General features: G+C 39.5%; 1 protein-coding gene across 1 annotated transcript; it reads right to left on the bottom strand.

Annotated features, from left to right (window-relative positions):
* Positions 1-24: 24 nt before the first annotated feature.
* paqr3a (progestin and adipoQ receptor family member IIIa) lies at positions 25-7,585 on the bottom strand. The gene is made up of 7 exons (XM_057361906.1): positions 7,448-7,585; positions 6,735-6,953; positions 6,460-6,622; positions 5,859-6,014; positions 4,508-4,705; positions 1,771-1,861; positions 25-1,386 (listed from the first exon to the last, which is right to left on the bottom strand). The coding sequence occupies exons 2-7, from the start codon at positions 6,920-6,922 to the stop codon at positions 1,244-1,246; spliced, it is 939 nt and encodes a 312-aa protein (XP_057217889.1). The 5' UTR covers positions 6,923-6,953; positions 7,448-7,585; the 3' UTR covers positions 25-1,243.
* Between the last annotated feature and the right edge of the window lie 6,300 nt (positions 7,586-13,885).

Below are 13,885 nucleotides of genomic sequence, written 5' to 3'. Positions count from 1 at the left end.
ACAAAGACAAAAAAAACCCTCTAATAACAGTTTACATAATTTATTTCTATGAAATGGAGTGAGCAGAATTGACATTAAAGAAAAAACAAACATTTATTCCGATAAATCTGGAATATTCCTCTTTTATGGGGAGGCATATCCCAACATATGTGGTAAAATAAATAAAAATAGCCATAACTTATGCACTCATAATTCAGTAACAGCTCAGAAAAAAAACTTTACATATCAACCTGTCAAGTATAATGTCAAACTAGCCAACAATTAAATAAAATCTATAGGTCATTAATGAGGAACATGTAGCTGTATTTCACAAAGTCTGAGTATCTTTAAAGCATGTCTCATCCCTCAGTTTAACATTATGAACCCACGCGAGTTAAATTCTGTTTTAGGACGTCCAGTTCTGTAAACTTAGCCACTAAGTTAAGACTGTGTCTCACTGACTAGCAATTAGTTAGGACTAATCAGTCTTTTCATATTTCAATTAGCCTAATCTACCTTTTTATGTGACTGATTTAAAGAAGTTATGACCAGTATTGATGAAAAACATTTGATGACTAACTTCTAAGCAGTTTATGCAACCGGCCCCAGTTTAAGATAAAAAAATCAACAAGACCTCTTCCTACTGCAACACAAATTGTACAAGTTTACAAATGCAGATACACATTAAATACTTGCTTACCAAGGAACAACATCTACTAAACCGCTTTGGTTTATTTTGTTTCACAAATGAGACTAATATAGTGTAGTGTACATACGTTTACTGTAAAACGTGTTCCAGCAAATGGTTGCGAGTAGGCCTGTATTCTAGATACAAATACAAAAAGTAGAAACTGAAATAGCATTGAACAAACAATACTGAATGCATAACTATTATGTAACAAACCCCCCAACATTACTGATCAATACTGCATGTAACCTCAACACAGACAGAAAAATACATTCTTTGTGCCCTTCTGCTCTTAAGACATAGAAACCCACCCCCTGGCAAATGCTGTGAAATGATGCTTCGCCTTAAATTTGAAAATCCTAAGTCTGCTTCTCAATATGTGTGTTAAGAGCCTTTTTATAACTATTTCGATAGCCACAGCTATAGGCACTTTTACAAAATGTATAAAATGTCAAAATTGCCAACAATTTAAAAATCCATACACCTCGCTAACGTAGAAACACTAACCGTGTTGAAGCCTAAATATAATTTAAAACACTAAACAACGGTCCTCATGGGTGACACGAGCCTATTACTCTAGGAATGATGAGGGTAGTCTGGGCAAGGATGAGAATGACGGTGGTTGGTTAAGGAAAGTGCAGACTGATGCCACCAGTAGAACATAAGCACAACCAATATGTGCCAGATCTGATGGCTGGAGCCCAGATAGTTCAGCTGACCTAAAGAATACACAGAAGAAAAAAAACATTAAAACTTTTGATGTTGTTTTTTAGCCTGTAAAACGTATCAATGTGAGTCTGTTTAAGTATGGTATCTTTGGTTTAGACAGTTTTAAAGCTGCAATAAATAACTTCTCTGTTTGAAATATAAAATCACATGTTACTTCCTTTTAAAAAGAATTGACATTTACTACGAAATCCAAAAAGCACTTCCATTTTACGTCATTATAATAACATTACAGTTATGAATTGCGGTACAGTTAGGAGATATATTTTATATATGTCCTATATATACGGATATATTTGATATATTTCTTAACCAAAACCAGCAGCTTAAAATTAATAAAAGTGAAAAGGATATGAAAGGATCAAGTGAATCTGTACCTGGAAAATACCGCTCTGGGACTTTGGAGGTATAGAAGACGATAGCGGCTACAGCAAGTATGTACATTACCAGCACCCGGAAAACAAATTCCTAAAAAAGGACCAAAATGGGTCTTTTAAATATGTTCTCCGGTTGATAAATCAAGAAACCACACCTGTATTGTATTTGTCAATCAATTTACATTTCAATTACATTTATGCATTTGGCACACTTTGCCTACCTAAAGTGACTTGCATTCATTCATTTTTATCAGTATGTGTGTTCTCTAGGGCAGTGGTTCTCAAACTTTTTTGTTGTAAGGCCCCCTTTGTGTAGAGTGCATTGCTTTGCGGCCCCCCAAATAAAGGCTTATAATCTTAAACTTAAAATTTTAATTAAACCAAGAAAATATTCAGTTAAACAATGCTAAAACATCAATTATTTTGGTTGGTGGCGTTGTTTTTCTGATGTTTGATTGCACAAAATGTATGATAAATATCTATATTTCTAAAATGCCACAAAATCTGTGGCCCCCCTGGAACCATCTTGGGGCCCCCAGTTTGAGAACCACTGCCCTAGGGATCGAACCCATGGCCTTTGCATCACAGTGTTATCTACACTTACATTTACGCATTTGGCAGACGCTTTTATCCAAAGCGACTTACATTGCATTATACTATACATTTAGTACATATATTATATATATATATATATATACACAGGTGCTGGTCATATAATTAGAATATCATCAAAAAGTTGATTTATTTCACTAATTCCATTCAAAAAGTGAAACTTGTATATTATATTCATTCATTACACACAGACTGATATATTTCAAATGTTTATTTCTTTTAATTTGATGATTATAAGTGACAGCTAATGAAAATCCCAAATTCAGTATCTCAGAAAATTAGAATATTACTTAAGACCAATACAAAGAAAGGATTTTTAGAAATCTTGGCCAACTGAAAAGTATGAACTTGAAAAGTATGAGCATGTACAGCACTCAATACTTAGTTGGGGCTCCTTTTGCCTGAATTACTGCAGCAATGCGGCGTGGCATGGAGTGGATCAGTCTGTGGCACTGCTCAGGTGTTATGAGAGCCCAGGTTGCTCTGATAGTGGCCTTCAGCTCTTCTGCATTGTTGGGTCTGGCATATCGCATCTTCCTCTTCACAATACCCCATAGATTTTCTATGGGGTTAAGGTCAGGCGAGTTTGCTGGCCAATTAAGAACAGGGATACCATGGTCCTTAAACCAGGTACTGGTAGCTTTGGCACTGTGTGCAGGTGCCAAGTCCTGTTGGAAAATGAAATCTGCATCTCCATAAAGTTGGTCAGCAGCAGGAAGCATCAGAAGCGTCTCGCCTGGGCTAAAGACAAAAAGGACTGGACTGCTGCTGAGTGGTCCAAAGTTATGTTCTCTGATGAAAGTAAATTTTGCATTTCCTTTGGAAATCAGGGTCCCAGAGTCTGGAGGAAGAGAGGAGAGGCACAGAATCCACGTTGCTTGAGGTCCAGTGTAAAGTTTCCACAGTCAGTGATGGTTTGGGGTGCCATGTCATCTGCTGGTGTTGGTCCACTGTGTTTTCTGAGGTCCAAGGTCAACGCAGCCGTATACCAGGAAGTTTTAGAGCACTTCATGCTTCCTGCTGCTGACCAACTTCATGGAGATGCAGATTTCATTTTCCAACAGGACTTGGCACCTGCACACAGTGCCAAAGCTACCAGTACCTGGTTTAAGGACCATGGTATCCCTGTTCTTAATTGGCCAGCAAACTCGCCTGACCTTAACCCCATAGAAAATCTATGGGGTATTGTGAAGAGGAAGATGCGATATGCCAGACCCAACAATGCAGAAGAGCTGAAGGCCACTATCAGAGCAACCTGGGCTCTCATAACACCTGAGCAGTGCCACAGACTGATCCACTCCATGCCACGCCGCATTGCTGCAGTAATTCAGGCAAAAGGAGCCCCAACTAAGTATTGAGTGCTGTACATGCTCATACTTTTCATGTTCATACTTTTCAGTTGGCCAAGATTTCTAAAAATCCTTTCTTTGTATTGGTCTTAAGTAATATTCTAATTTTCTGAGATACTGAATTTGGGATTTTCATTAGTTGTCAGTTTTAATCATCAAATTAAAAGAAATAAACATTTGAAATATATCAGTCTGTGTGTAATGAATGAATATAATATACAAGTTTCACTTTTTGAATAGAATTAGTGAAATAAATCAACTTTTTGATGATATTCTAATTATATGACCAGCACCTGTATATATATATATATATAACCAGTATCAGTACATATATTATATATTTTTTTTAGGTCACACTTTATTTTAAGGTCCAGTTCTCGGTTTTAGTAAACTATTAACTACGAATTTTGCTTAGTTAACTCTTAATTTGTTGCTTATTAATAGTTAGGAAAGTAGTTGTTAGGTTTAGGTATTGGGTAGGATTAGGGATGTGGAATATGGTCATGCAGAATATGTGCTTTATAAGTACTTATAAACACAGCCAATATGCTAACAACAGGCATGCTAATAAGCAACTAGTTAAAAGTGAGAATTGGTCCTTATACTAAAGTGTTACCATTTTTTACATACATTTTAATATGTGCAATCCCTGGGATCGAACTCATGAACTTGGCGTTGCTAGTGCCATGCTCTAACCACTGAGCTACAGGAAAGCAATACCACACTCTCTACCAATTGAGCTACAGGAACACTGTACTGACTAAAAAGAATCTTACCTGGACTATGTCTGCGCTGAACCCCCCGCTGAGCCAGATCCAATGAACAGTTGGGATTAGGCCGTATCCTGCGACAGCACAGAATATAACGGAGCGTAGCTGCTGCCACTTCTTGGTCAAGTAATGAGGGTGTATCTGGGCGAAGAACACCGCCAGCATCATAGCCAGAACAGTTAACAGGTACACCTGCCGCCAGTACTGCACACACACATCACAAAATACAGATCACCAGCTTGCTTTTGAACTACATGGATTAATGCGCACAATACAGACCCGTCTCTCCTTGTGCAGGAATAAATACATTTCACTTGTTCTGCAGCAAGAAAAAGCAACGGCGAAAACAGTCTTTCTTTCTCTTGGGGCACTTGGCTGATTGAGTAGTCATCCAAAAAGCAAAGCTAAACACTTGGCAGGGGGAGAGTGGAGATGGCTCACCCACGTGTGAATGTCATATGGTGGGGAACAGGAGTGACGGAGTGGGTCCACGAACGCGGCCATCTGCTTTGGGCTGGAGCAGATTTCTGCCGCATTCTGGGGCACAATAAGCCAGCACTTCCAATATGTGGGGAGAACCATGTGGAGCAGCGTGGCCAAAAGCGGCGGCGCTCGGCAAATAGCAAGTGGGAGTGGAGGGGACGAGAGCAAGCAGCTTGCTCAGGATATCCAAGCTCCAAGTTTTCAGAAAACTTCACCGAAATCTCCGCTCCGTTTTCGCTTGAAACAAAGAAGATTCGGAGCCAAGCATCGCCTCATTTCATACAGGCAGTACAAAGCCGCTCCACAGGGGGTCCATTGTGTAAACCAACAGGAACAACGAATACAGTCTCTCTAGTGCTAAAGTAATCTCCGAGGAAATTCAACATGTTACACATTCGAATGTTTTTATATTCTATTTTTCATTATTTAAGTAAAGCGCTTTGAGATGCTACTTTTAAAGGCGCTATAAAAAATAAAGTTATTATTGTTATGATAAAATTGTTATTATACACGTGGATGGAATATGTTGTACTGCATCACTTTGGACAAAGCATCTCCTAAATAAATCGAAGTAAACATAAAAAATTATTATCCATTCCATCCAAACTCGCTACACCCACATACTAGTATTCTTCTAAAATGAACACACACTCTCTCGCACAGTATTCACGACACACACCAGACTGTTTTTCCCCAGGAACAGGTGCACTCTTGCTCTGTATCTGTTGCACAGGTAACATATGCCCAAAACAAAAGCAGGCCAACCATCTGCTGCTGGAGACCACTGTGGGATGATGCACCTCAAGCTACCCAATTAATCTACCCGTCCACTACCAACTTGCTCCGCCCCCTCCATAACAGAAGCCGCACGTACGTTATTGCAGTAGAAGGCGTAGAACACTCCTGGAATGTAACAGCCTATGATTCCAATGGAGATGCCAGCGTAGTCCAACGCCATCCAGCGGCGGCTGGTCTTTTCGGAGCGGTGACAGCAGAACAGGTGATAGCCCACAGAACACAGCATGCACACCTGAATGGTAACATGGAGAAACAGTATTCATTAAAAGCAACAGGTCAGCCAATCAAAGGATTCAATAATTACATCTTTGGGAGAGAATTAGCAAGGACACTTTGCCTAATCCTAACGTTTGAGAATGGCTGCCAAGGATAAAAGCTGCTACTTTCTGTCTATTACCAATGGCATGATAACAGCCTGTAACAGATCTAGAATTAGACAGGGCCAAGTTTAGGAGGTGACAAAAACGAATATACTCTTTCAACTCCGGCGACAGTGAATGACAGAAAGCATCCCATCAAAAGGTCCACTGATCACGTATTAGAAGTACCAATCCAAGACCAGTTTTTATAACTACGAAGGCCGTGATCCAAAAAACATACATGGTTACACAATGAAATGTGATTGTCACCCATTTTGCATCTGCCAAATGCAAAATGTGTAACCAGCACGGACATACCTGGAAGCAGAATAGTCCTATGGAATAGATGACATAATCCTCTCTGGACGCTCCTAACGTAGGCAGCACAGCCAGCAAATCATAAACTCCCAATGTGAAGAATAAGCAGAAGCCCAACAGGTGGCTCCAGATGTTTACCGTCTCATTGGACAGAATGAAAAGGCTACAACAGAGGTGACACAGGCGTATTCTTACATTGTGCAAACATGTTCAATCACTCAAATGTTTTGATAGTTTTTCATGAACGCAATTAAAAGCTGGATACTAGCACTCACCTTTTAATGCACAGTCTAGAGGTGAGATAGGCTCTGTAACCATCCGTGATATAAGGGTTTTCTTTAAGAAAGCCAGGCACCTGTTCATAAGTGTACAGGCGGATCCCTCTGGGCACCAGAACTGGCCAATACTGGTAACTGCCCAATTCAATGTACTGGGCATTTTTCTGCATCTTTGCTGATGGCATGATGATGTCACCCAGTTTCACACTCACAGTCCTAAAGACACAGAAATGAAATATTTCATTTTTTACGCTTTTGAAACTGAGCAATGTCTCTGCGATGAACAGTCCCAACAACAAGTAAGGATTTATAGCTATATGGTTATTCGTTTGCGTTGAAAAAGACAAAAGCTGTAAGTAATACAGATGCAAGTTTCATACAGGTTGCTGAGAACTTAAACTTCTATTAAATGAGACGAAACGAAGCTTTGAGGTCAGCTAACTCACTGTCCAACAAGTTGTAACGTTAAAGCCTTATGACTAAATATTTGACAAGCACACACAACATATACACGTGACAAACTGTTTATTTTGATAAAACTAACAGCTCACAGCTGTCTCTGTAACGAAACTGAATTATCAATCAATCAATCAATCACACAGTAACGTTACTGAAACTGATAAGCAGCTAAATGCTAACCACTTGTAGCTAATGGAGTTATTTAAAAAAAACGGATTCACGCGTTTACTGTATCCTTACTTTACACTCACCATTGAATTAATGTTTACATTACGGAATCCTTCGGGTTTGTGTCGATAAGGCTCATGAGCAACGACAATACCCCTTCCTCAGACTCATGTTAGCCGGGTGTAAGTAAGGAAGTAGGATGTTGTGTTGTCCTACTAACGTTAGCTGCTAACAGGCTAATAGAGGGATTACTTCATGTCACATGTAACCTGAGGCTGTAATCGCTGTCTGTCCAGCGATTCATTCATCTGTTTAAATCCGATAATATGTGGAGAATTTTATGAGAATTAAGGTTAAAAAAATTATAATAAAATAATAGAATTTTAGAAAAATTTATGTATTTCGTCTGTTAAAGGGATAGTTCACCCAAAAATTAAAATTCTGTCATCATTACTACATCTTCGAGTTGTTTCAAATCTTTATAAATGTCTTTGTTCTGATGAACACAGAGAAAGATATTTGGACGAATGCTTGTAACCGAACAGATCTTGACCACCACAGTAGGAAAAACTACAACGGTAGTCAAATGTGCCCCAGAACTGTTTGCTGTCCTACACCCTTAAAATATCTTCTTTTGTGTTCCACAGAACAAAAAATTAAGTAATTTTTCCTACTATGGTAGTCAATGGGACCCAAGAACTGTTTGGTTACAAGCATACTTCTATATATCTTTCTCTGTGTTCATCAGAACAAAGATATTTATACAGATCTGAAATCACTCGAATGTTAGTAAACTGTTACTTTAATATGTTTGACTTTAAGATTCAGCCTAGGTTTGTCATCCTCTGGACCTACAGTAGCCACAACCACTCCAGTTCTACAGCTGGCACTTTAGTTTTTATTAGTAAAATAATTTCGTCCTGTTGAATATGAATCCATTCAAATTTCAGATATAGGGAAACCTAGCCTGCATGACTGCATCATCGCACGCTTTTCACAGCATTCATTATTGACACAATTGAGAGCTGTAGGTGGCAGACTGCTGTCAACACGTTTTGAAGAAGACATTCTTATGTCATAAACATCTCAGGTGTAAATGTGTGATACCCCTCTGGGGCTTGATTCACACTTCATCTTCCCTCAGATATTGCACCCAACATAATTACCTCCTCAAGTAGAAGTGTGTTCTTCATTAGCACTCCTAAATCACCTTTCAGCACTTCTCTCTTCAGGCTGTCAACAGCATTGCCAAAGCAATTTGCCTGACGATGTTGTCAGGTAAAACTTGAGTGTATAAAGTAAATTCGTTTCGTTCCTTCTGTTTGGTCATTTGTAATGGATCCCAATAAAATAGATTTGATCAATCAAAGAGGTACTAAATGTGCATATACCACTAGGCTTCCATTTTCCATGATCTCCACCCTCTCTCAGCCTCATGTTTCCCAAACCAAGCCGACCCCCTCACACGCTGTTTTCCACTGGTGCTCATGATATGACCCCCAACCAAGAGCAGGCATCAAGTCCGATAACAAGGACACAGTCACTGTATAAGAGGTTGGCCAAGTGTCTTGCTGAGAAACATTTCAGCAAGTAAAAGACATTGCCACCCTGACAGCGGCCTCGCTAAGGCCCGTCAGTGCTCCGCCGCTCTGGTCGCTTTTATTTATAATCTCAGCCACGAGACATCTGCTGCCGCCGCGCTTCTGTCCCTGCCGTCCACACAGAGGGTGCACATCAACGTTTCCACCACAACCTGTACCGAAGTCCAGCTTGCTGGGCGGGAGACGCCACACTTTGCTCCAATAGGATGTCCGTCGTTTCAGATTCTGCTCCCCGGCGACTGATTAGCACGATACCGGGGACGGAGGGAGGATTTGCGAGCACCCAGACTGATACTTACATGATCGGAGTGCCTTTGTTTGTTTGGTGTCTGTTGTCTGGTCACAAGTCTATTTTGGGGAGCTGACACTTCGAGAGAGATCTGGAGCCATCTGACGAGGCCTAGTTTGCCGCCAGTTTCTGAACAGTGGGAAGTCAACAGGGCTCCTGCACCGGCCTTGACATAAAATGGCAGAGGCAGTTTCTTGTTTTAAGAAAAAAATCTGACCTCGTGCAGTTTTAAATGCCACTATGCTATGCTCCTGAAAAGAATAACTATAATATGTGGAGGAAAGGTAGATGTCCTACACGTTGTATGCGTGTGAGTGGTGAAAAGGGACATTTGCATGATTTTATAGAACAAAAATGAAAGACATCCTGATTAACATGAGATCGAATGTAGAGGAGATTTCTTACATAAATAAAGTATATTCTCCATCAATGTAACCAATATAACATTAACAGATGTGCAGTATTACAGGCGCCTTTATACCTAGAAAAAAACATTTTTTTACAACATATCACAATAAATCTTTTGTCTACCTCACAGAGGTTCAAATGAGGCAATGGTTGGAGATTTCAGATTAGATTTTTTCTTTCTTTGAATGTTCCATCTGCATGACAATATTGGGAGGAATTGAGCTTTAATATAAAGGCATCCTCTTACTTTCACTTACAATTATCTCTTCAATACATCTGGCTCTAAAACTATAATTCCCTAGAGGCCAAAAGAAAGGGAAAACAATTTCCACAATAAGCAAGAGATTAGGCCAGACAATGCAATTGTTCTTCTGCTTTTAGCATTTTCTGGAACGAGATTAATGTCTTGTGATATTAATGACTATTTGCTGCATGTCACTTTTTCTGTCAGCATTAAAATGCTCTAAATCCTCATTTATGGAGAAAATCATAAGCCTGCGTATGGGATTCAGAAATGCTAAGTTTTTGTCACCGGGTGATTAATTTTTCTTAACCCCTCTAACAATACCAAATACGCACATTGTTATAAAACTGATTACATATTTTCTCTGACATCTCAAATAGATCATTCAGGGATTTAAAGAGAAGCCCAATAAGGGAGCATTTGTACTTCAAAGTACTTTGCAGTTTATTTTTAACATAGGCCTAAATTAATAGAGTTAATAGAGTTGTATTTCCGTGACATGCTGGAGGGACGTGAAGGCCCTACCTGTCAAAATCATTCTCAAACCATTTGTTTTCGTCACTGCTTGTTTTTATAGCCTAACGATACATTTCTTTCACTTTTTTTCAGGGCTTGGGTTTTGTATAAATTAAATGATGTAACGTAAAATAAAAATTTTGTTTCAAACAGAGAAATCAAAAAAGAACAAAGAACGCGGACTAAAATACTTTCCTCCTGTAGATGTCACTCTGTATCTATTTTCTATCGCACGACGCTTTCACAGTATCATCATGTTCAATCTAGTACACAGTTTGCATTTCTAAAATATTTCTAAAATTCTTTGTGTTTGTAAAAATAGTTTATTGGAGATTAGGCCTACATACAGAATGTTAAACAGAGATAATATAACGTCCAAGTCTGAAAGAATTTTGATGATGTTAATAATTTGATCTTTGAAATGATAAATATATTCGTAAAATAAAATGGAATGAAAATAAAACAAAAACGCAAATTCAAAAGAAAAAGACGTCAAAAAGCCTGGTCGTTTGCTTTTGTTGTATTTATCTATATAAGATAATGCTGCTTACGGATGTACCGTCGTTCTAAACATCCACTAGATGGTACTGTGGTAACTCGTTTTGTTGTTCTCATCAGAGCCTGTCTTGGGCTCTCTAACTGGCCAAATACAGTATACTTTTTTTGTAGTTTTTGTTCTTAAATAACCATTTCACATAAGAAGTCCTGCACTGGGTACATGAACAGCACTAGGAAATTGTATTAATCAGTTTGCAAGGTGATAAAAAAATAATGAAAACAACTAGCTCAGACGAGTTCAATGAATGAGAAAATTGTGATATTTCCTGTAATTTGCATGTGAATAGTAGACCCAAATTTCTTATGTGAGAGCTTGGAGTACAGCTTTTCATTTACATTTATAGTTGCTTTTATCCAAAGCGACTTTGCATTCAAGTCCCTACATATTGATTAAGTTGTGTTCCCTGTGATTGAAACCCAGAACCTTGATATTCCCACGTGCTAACAATTTATACTGAGAAAAAATATCACAGCAATGTCATTATGGCCATAACCCTAGCCTTAAATAATATAACAAAAAAATAATAACACCAATAATCATAATCATAATAACAACAACAATTATTATTTTAATTCTGTATCATGCATGCCATTACAATAAAGCCACAATGATAGATCACAAGGCTAGTCGGCATAAAATATGTTTCTTTTTCATTTGTAAACAATAACTCCATACAGCACAGTTGCCATTGAAAAATCAGCCTTCTTGTGATAAAATGAATTGCAACGATTAAGTATTTGATGATGGCTGTCCGTACCACAGATTTGAGAAGACCTGCTGCTTTTCCCCGATACGGACGAAGAGAGAGTGTGTTGCAGACAATGCAGCAGAGAGGAGGAGGGGTGTCTGCCCTCCACAGCGTTTGTCTCGGCCCTAAATCTCCACCCGCCACAGGACTACCCCACGCCCAGGCTTGTCTACGGGATTGGCACTAATTCAGCAGCGCTAGAATCTGACCTCTGCGGCAGCGGTGCTAGGAGCTCCGAGAAGACCCAAGGCAATGCGAGGGATTCACCTCAGCCAGTGCGGGGAGGACGGTTGGGTAGGTGGGGGTGTCTCAAGGTCAGTTAGGAGGGTCTGGGAATTGGGGTGGAAGGATAGACTAATGAGATTTTCGTTCTCTCTTCCTCTGACGCTGGTGGCATCACCTTGCAACCCCCTGTCAATCTACTACCTTTCATCAGCTGAGAAGGACAGAGGTTTGTGGGCGGGCAGAGGAAAAAAAAGAGGAAAAATGCTGTTTATTTTTTAACAGGACTGTTAATCTGTTTGGACTGGGGTAATAGAACATTTGCCTGGCACCTGCAGAGACGCTTCTGTGGGTTGTGACATTCCCCCTAAATATGCTGAGCTTTCTCTCACCTCTCATCAAACAGCGTGATCTTTATGGACTGTATCATATTGTGCCGTAATGTGCTTTATTGTCCACAGAATAAGCTTTTCTTTAAGGTAATTGGAAACCTGGAAATGGCTGCTATCGACTGATTTTTAAATACATTATTTCTGAAATGTGGCCTGGGTAATGACCCTGTCGGAGTAAAATGTAAGATTTATCTTGGCAGACAAAATTGATCCATTTCACCTTTGTCTAATGGAAATTTTTATCAGGGATTATCTGTTTATGTAAATGAGCATTGCCCTGGAACAGGGAAATAAAAGGAGCGTGAGAGGGCAGTTAATCTAACACTTGACACGTCAGTGTGGACATAACGCATACAGAGCGCTCGCTCTATCTCTCTCTCTCTCTGTCTGTTTGGGTTGGAATGATGGGAGGGGGTAGTCTGTCCCAGACCTCGCCAGACTACTCATATCTATTTGAAATGGGACCTTCATTAGCATATTAAGAAATGACATGATACCGTAGCTGCCCACATAGATTGAGATGTTGTGTAGCATTAGGTACATCTACAATAGATAAAAAAAGATGTATTTTAATTATACATTTACACATAGTAGATTATATAAAAAATGGTTTCCATTGGTTGCATTTATTTTCAAACTCATTTTCAATATTTAATAATGATCTGTGAACACAAGGACAACCTCACACACCCATCATTACAGATTGCATTTACATCTCTTTTACCCTCGCATACACTCTATATCATTCACCATGTTGTGTTTTCAACAGGGCTACCTATCATCTCCCCTTAAAATGTGTTTATGTAGTGGCTGTCCGGTCTTTGACAGAGTAGTCACTTATGAGGAGCCCATTTGTATTGACAAGGCCTCCTCGCCTGCATTTGGTGTGCTACTTTGGATACAATGTTTTATTGTAGCATCTCAGCATGACAGCAATGCTATGTTTTGAAATACAGCCCAGGATCTCCACTGAGAGAGACAAATGGAAATTTAGCATGTGCGTGGCTAGTCCCATGGCGGACACATTGTCAGTTTTACTGATGCAAGTCTAGCCCTGATGGAGTGCCAGAATGCCAGTGTACTGGACGCTGTGGGTAACTCCATCACTGTTTCTCTCACTGACTGGTGTCAAGGGGCCCCTAGGTAGTCCTCGTCCCTGAGCCAGTCCACGAAGGGCCAGCAATTATTGAACAGGCAACAGATGCACAGCAGAGTATGTGGAGACATCCTGATGTGCTAAGATCAAAAGATGCAATTCAGCTGAATCTCAGGTGTGTCCTGTACATGATAGACACAAGGAGAAAATGTACGTCTTTAGTGTGTTTTTTTGTCTTATCTTATACACCAATGCATAGGATTTGACTTTGCTTTAAGAATATGATTCATTCAGTTCATTGGTGTGTTGTTCCAAGTGCCCAAGACATGGGACAGAACATTCTCATCAAAGTACCTCCATCACTTCAGCTCAAATTCTGAGAAGATGAAAAGTGAATTGCACTTCTCCACTCTAGGTGCAATGGGAGTTTTGTGCAATTTAAAGAG

The sequence above is a fragment of the Triplophysa rosa genome, linkage group LG2 (genome assembly GCF_024868665.1).
Source record: "Triplophysa rosa linkage group LG2, Trosa_1v2, whole genome shotgun sequence".
NCBI lineage: Eukaryota > Metazoa > Chordata > Actinopteri > Cypriniformes > Nemacheilidae > Triplophysa > Triplophysa rosa.
Note: the sequence above shows the minus strand (reverse complement) of the source record. Positions and strands in the feature narration are given on the sequence as shown.

Bases quoted from the DNA above. Each gene is read 5' to 3' on its own strand.
- paqr3a (XM_057361906.1), bottom strand. From the start codon at position 6,922: ATGCCATCAGCAAAGATGCAGAAAAATGCCCAGTACATTGAATTGGGC. The intron at 6,623-6,734 runs GTGAGTGCTAGT...CCTCTGTTGTAG, and splicing joins TCTAGACTGTGCATTAAAAG to CCTTTTCATTCTGTCCAATG. The intron at 4,706-5,858 runs GTACGTGCGGCT...GTGTGTGTGCAG, and splicing joins ACGCCTTCTACTGCAATAAC to TACTGGCGGCAGGTGTACCT.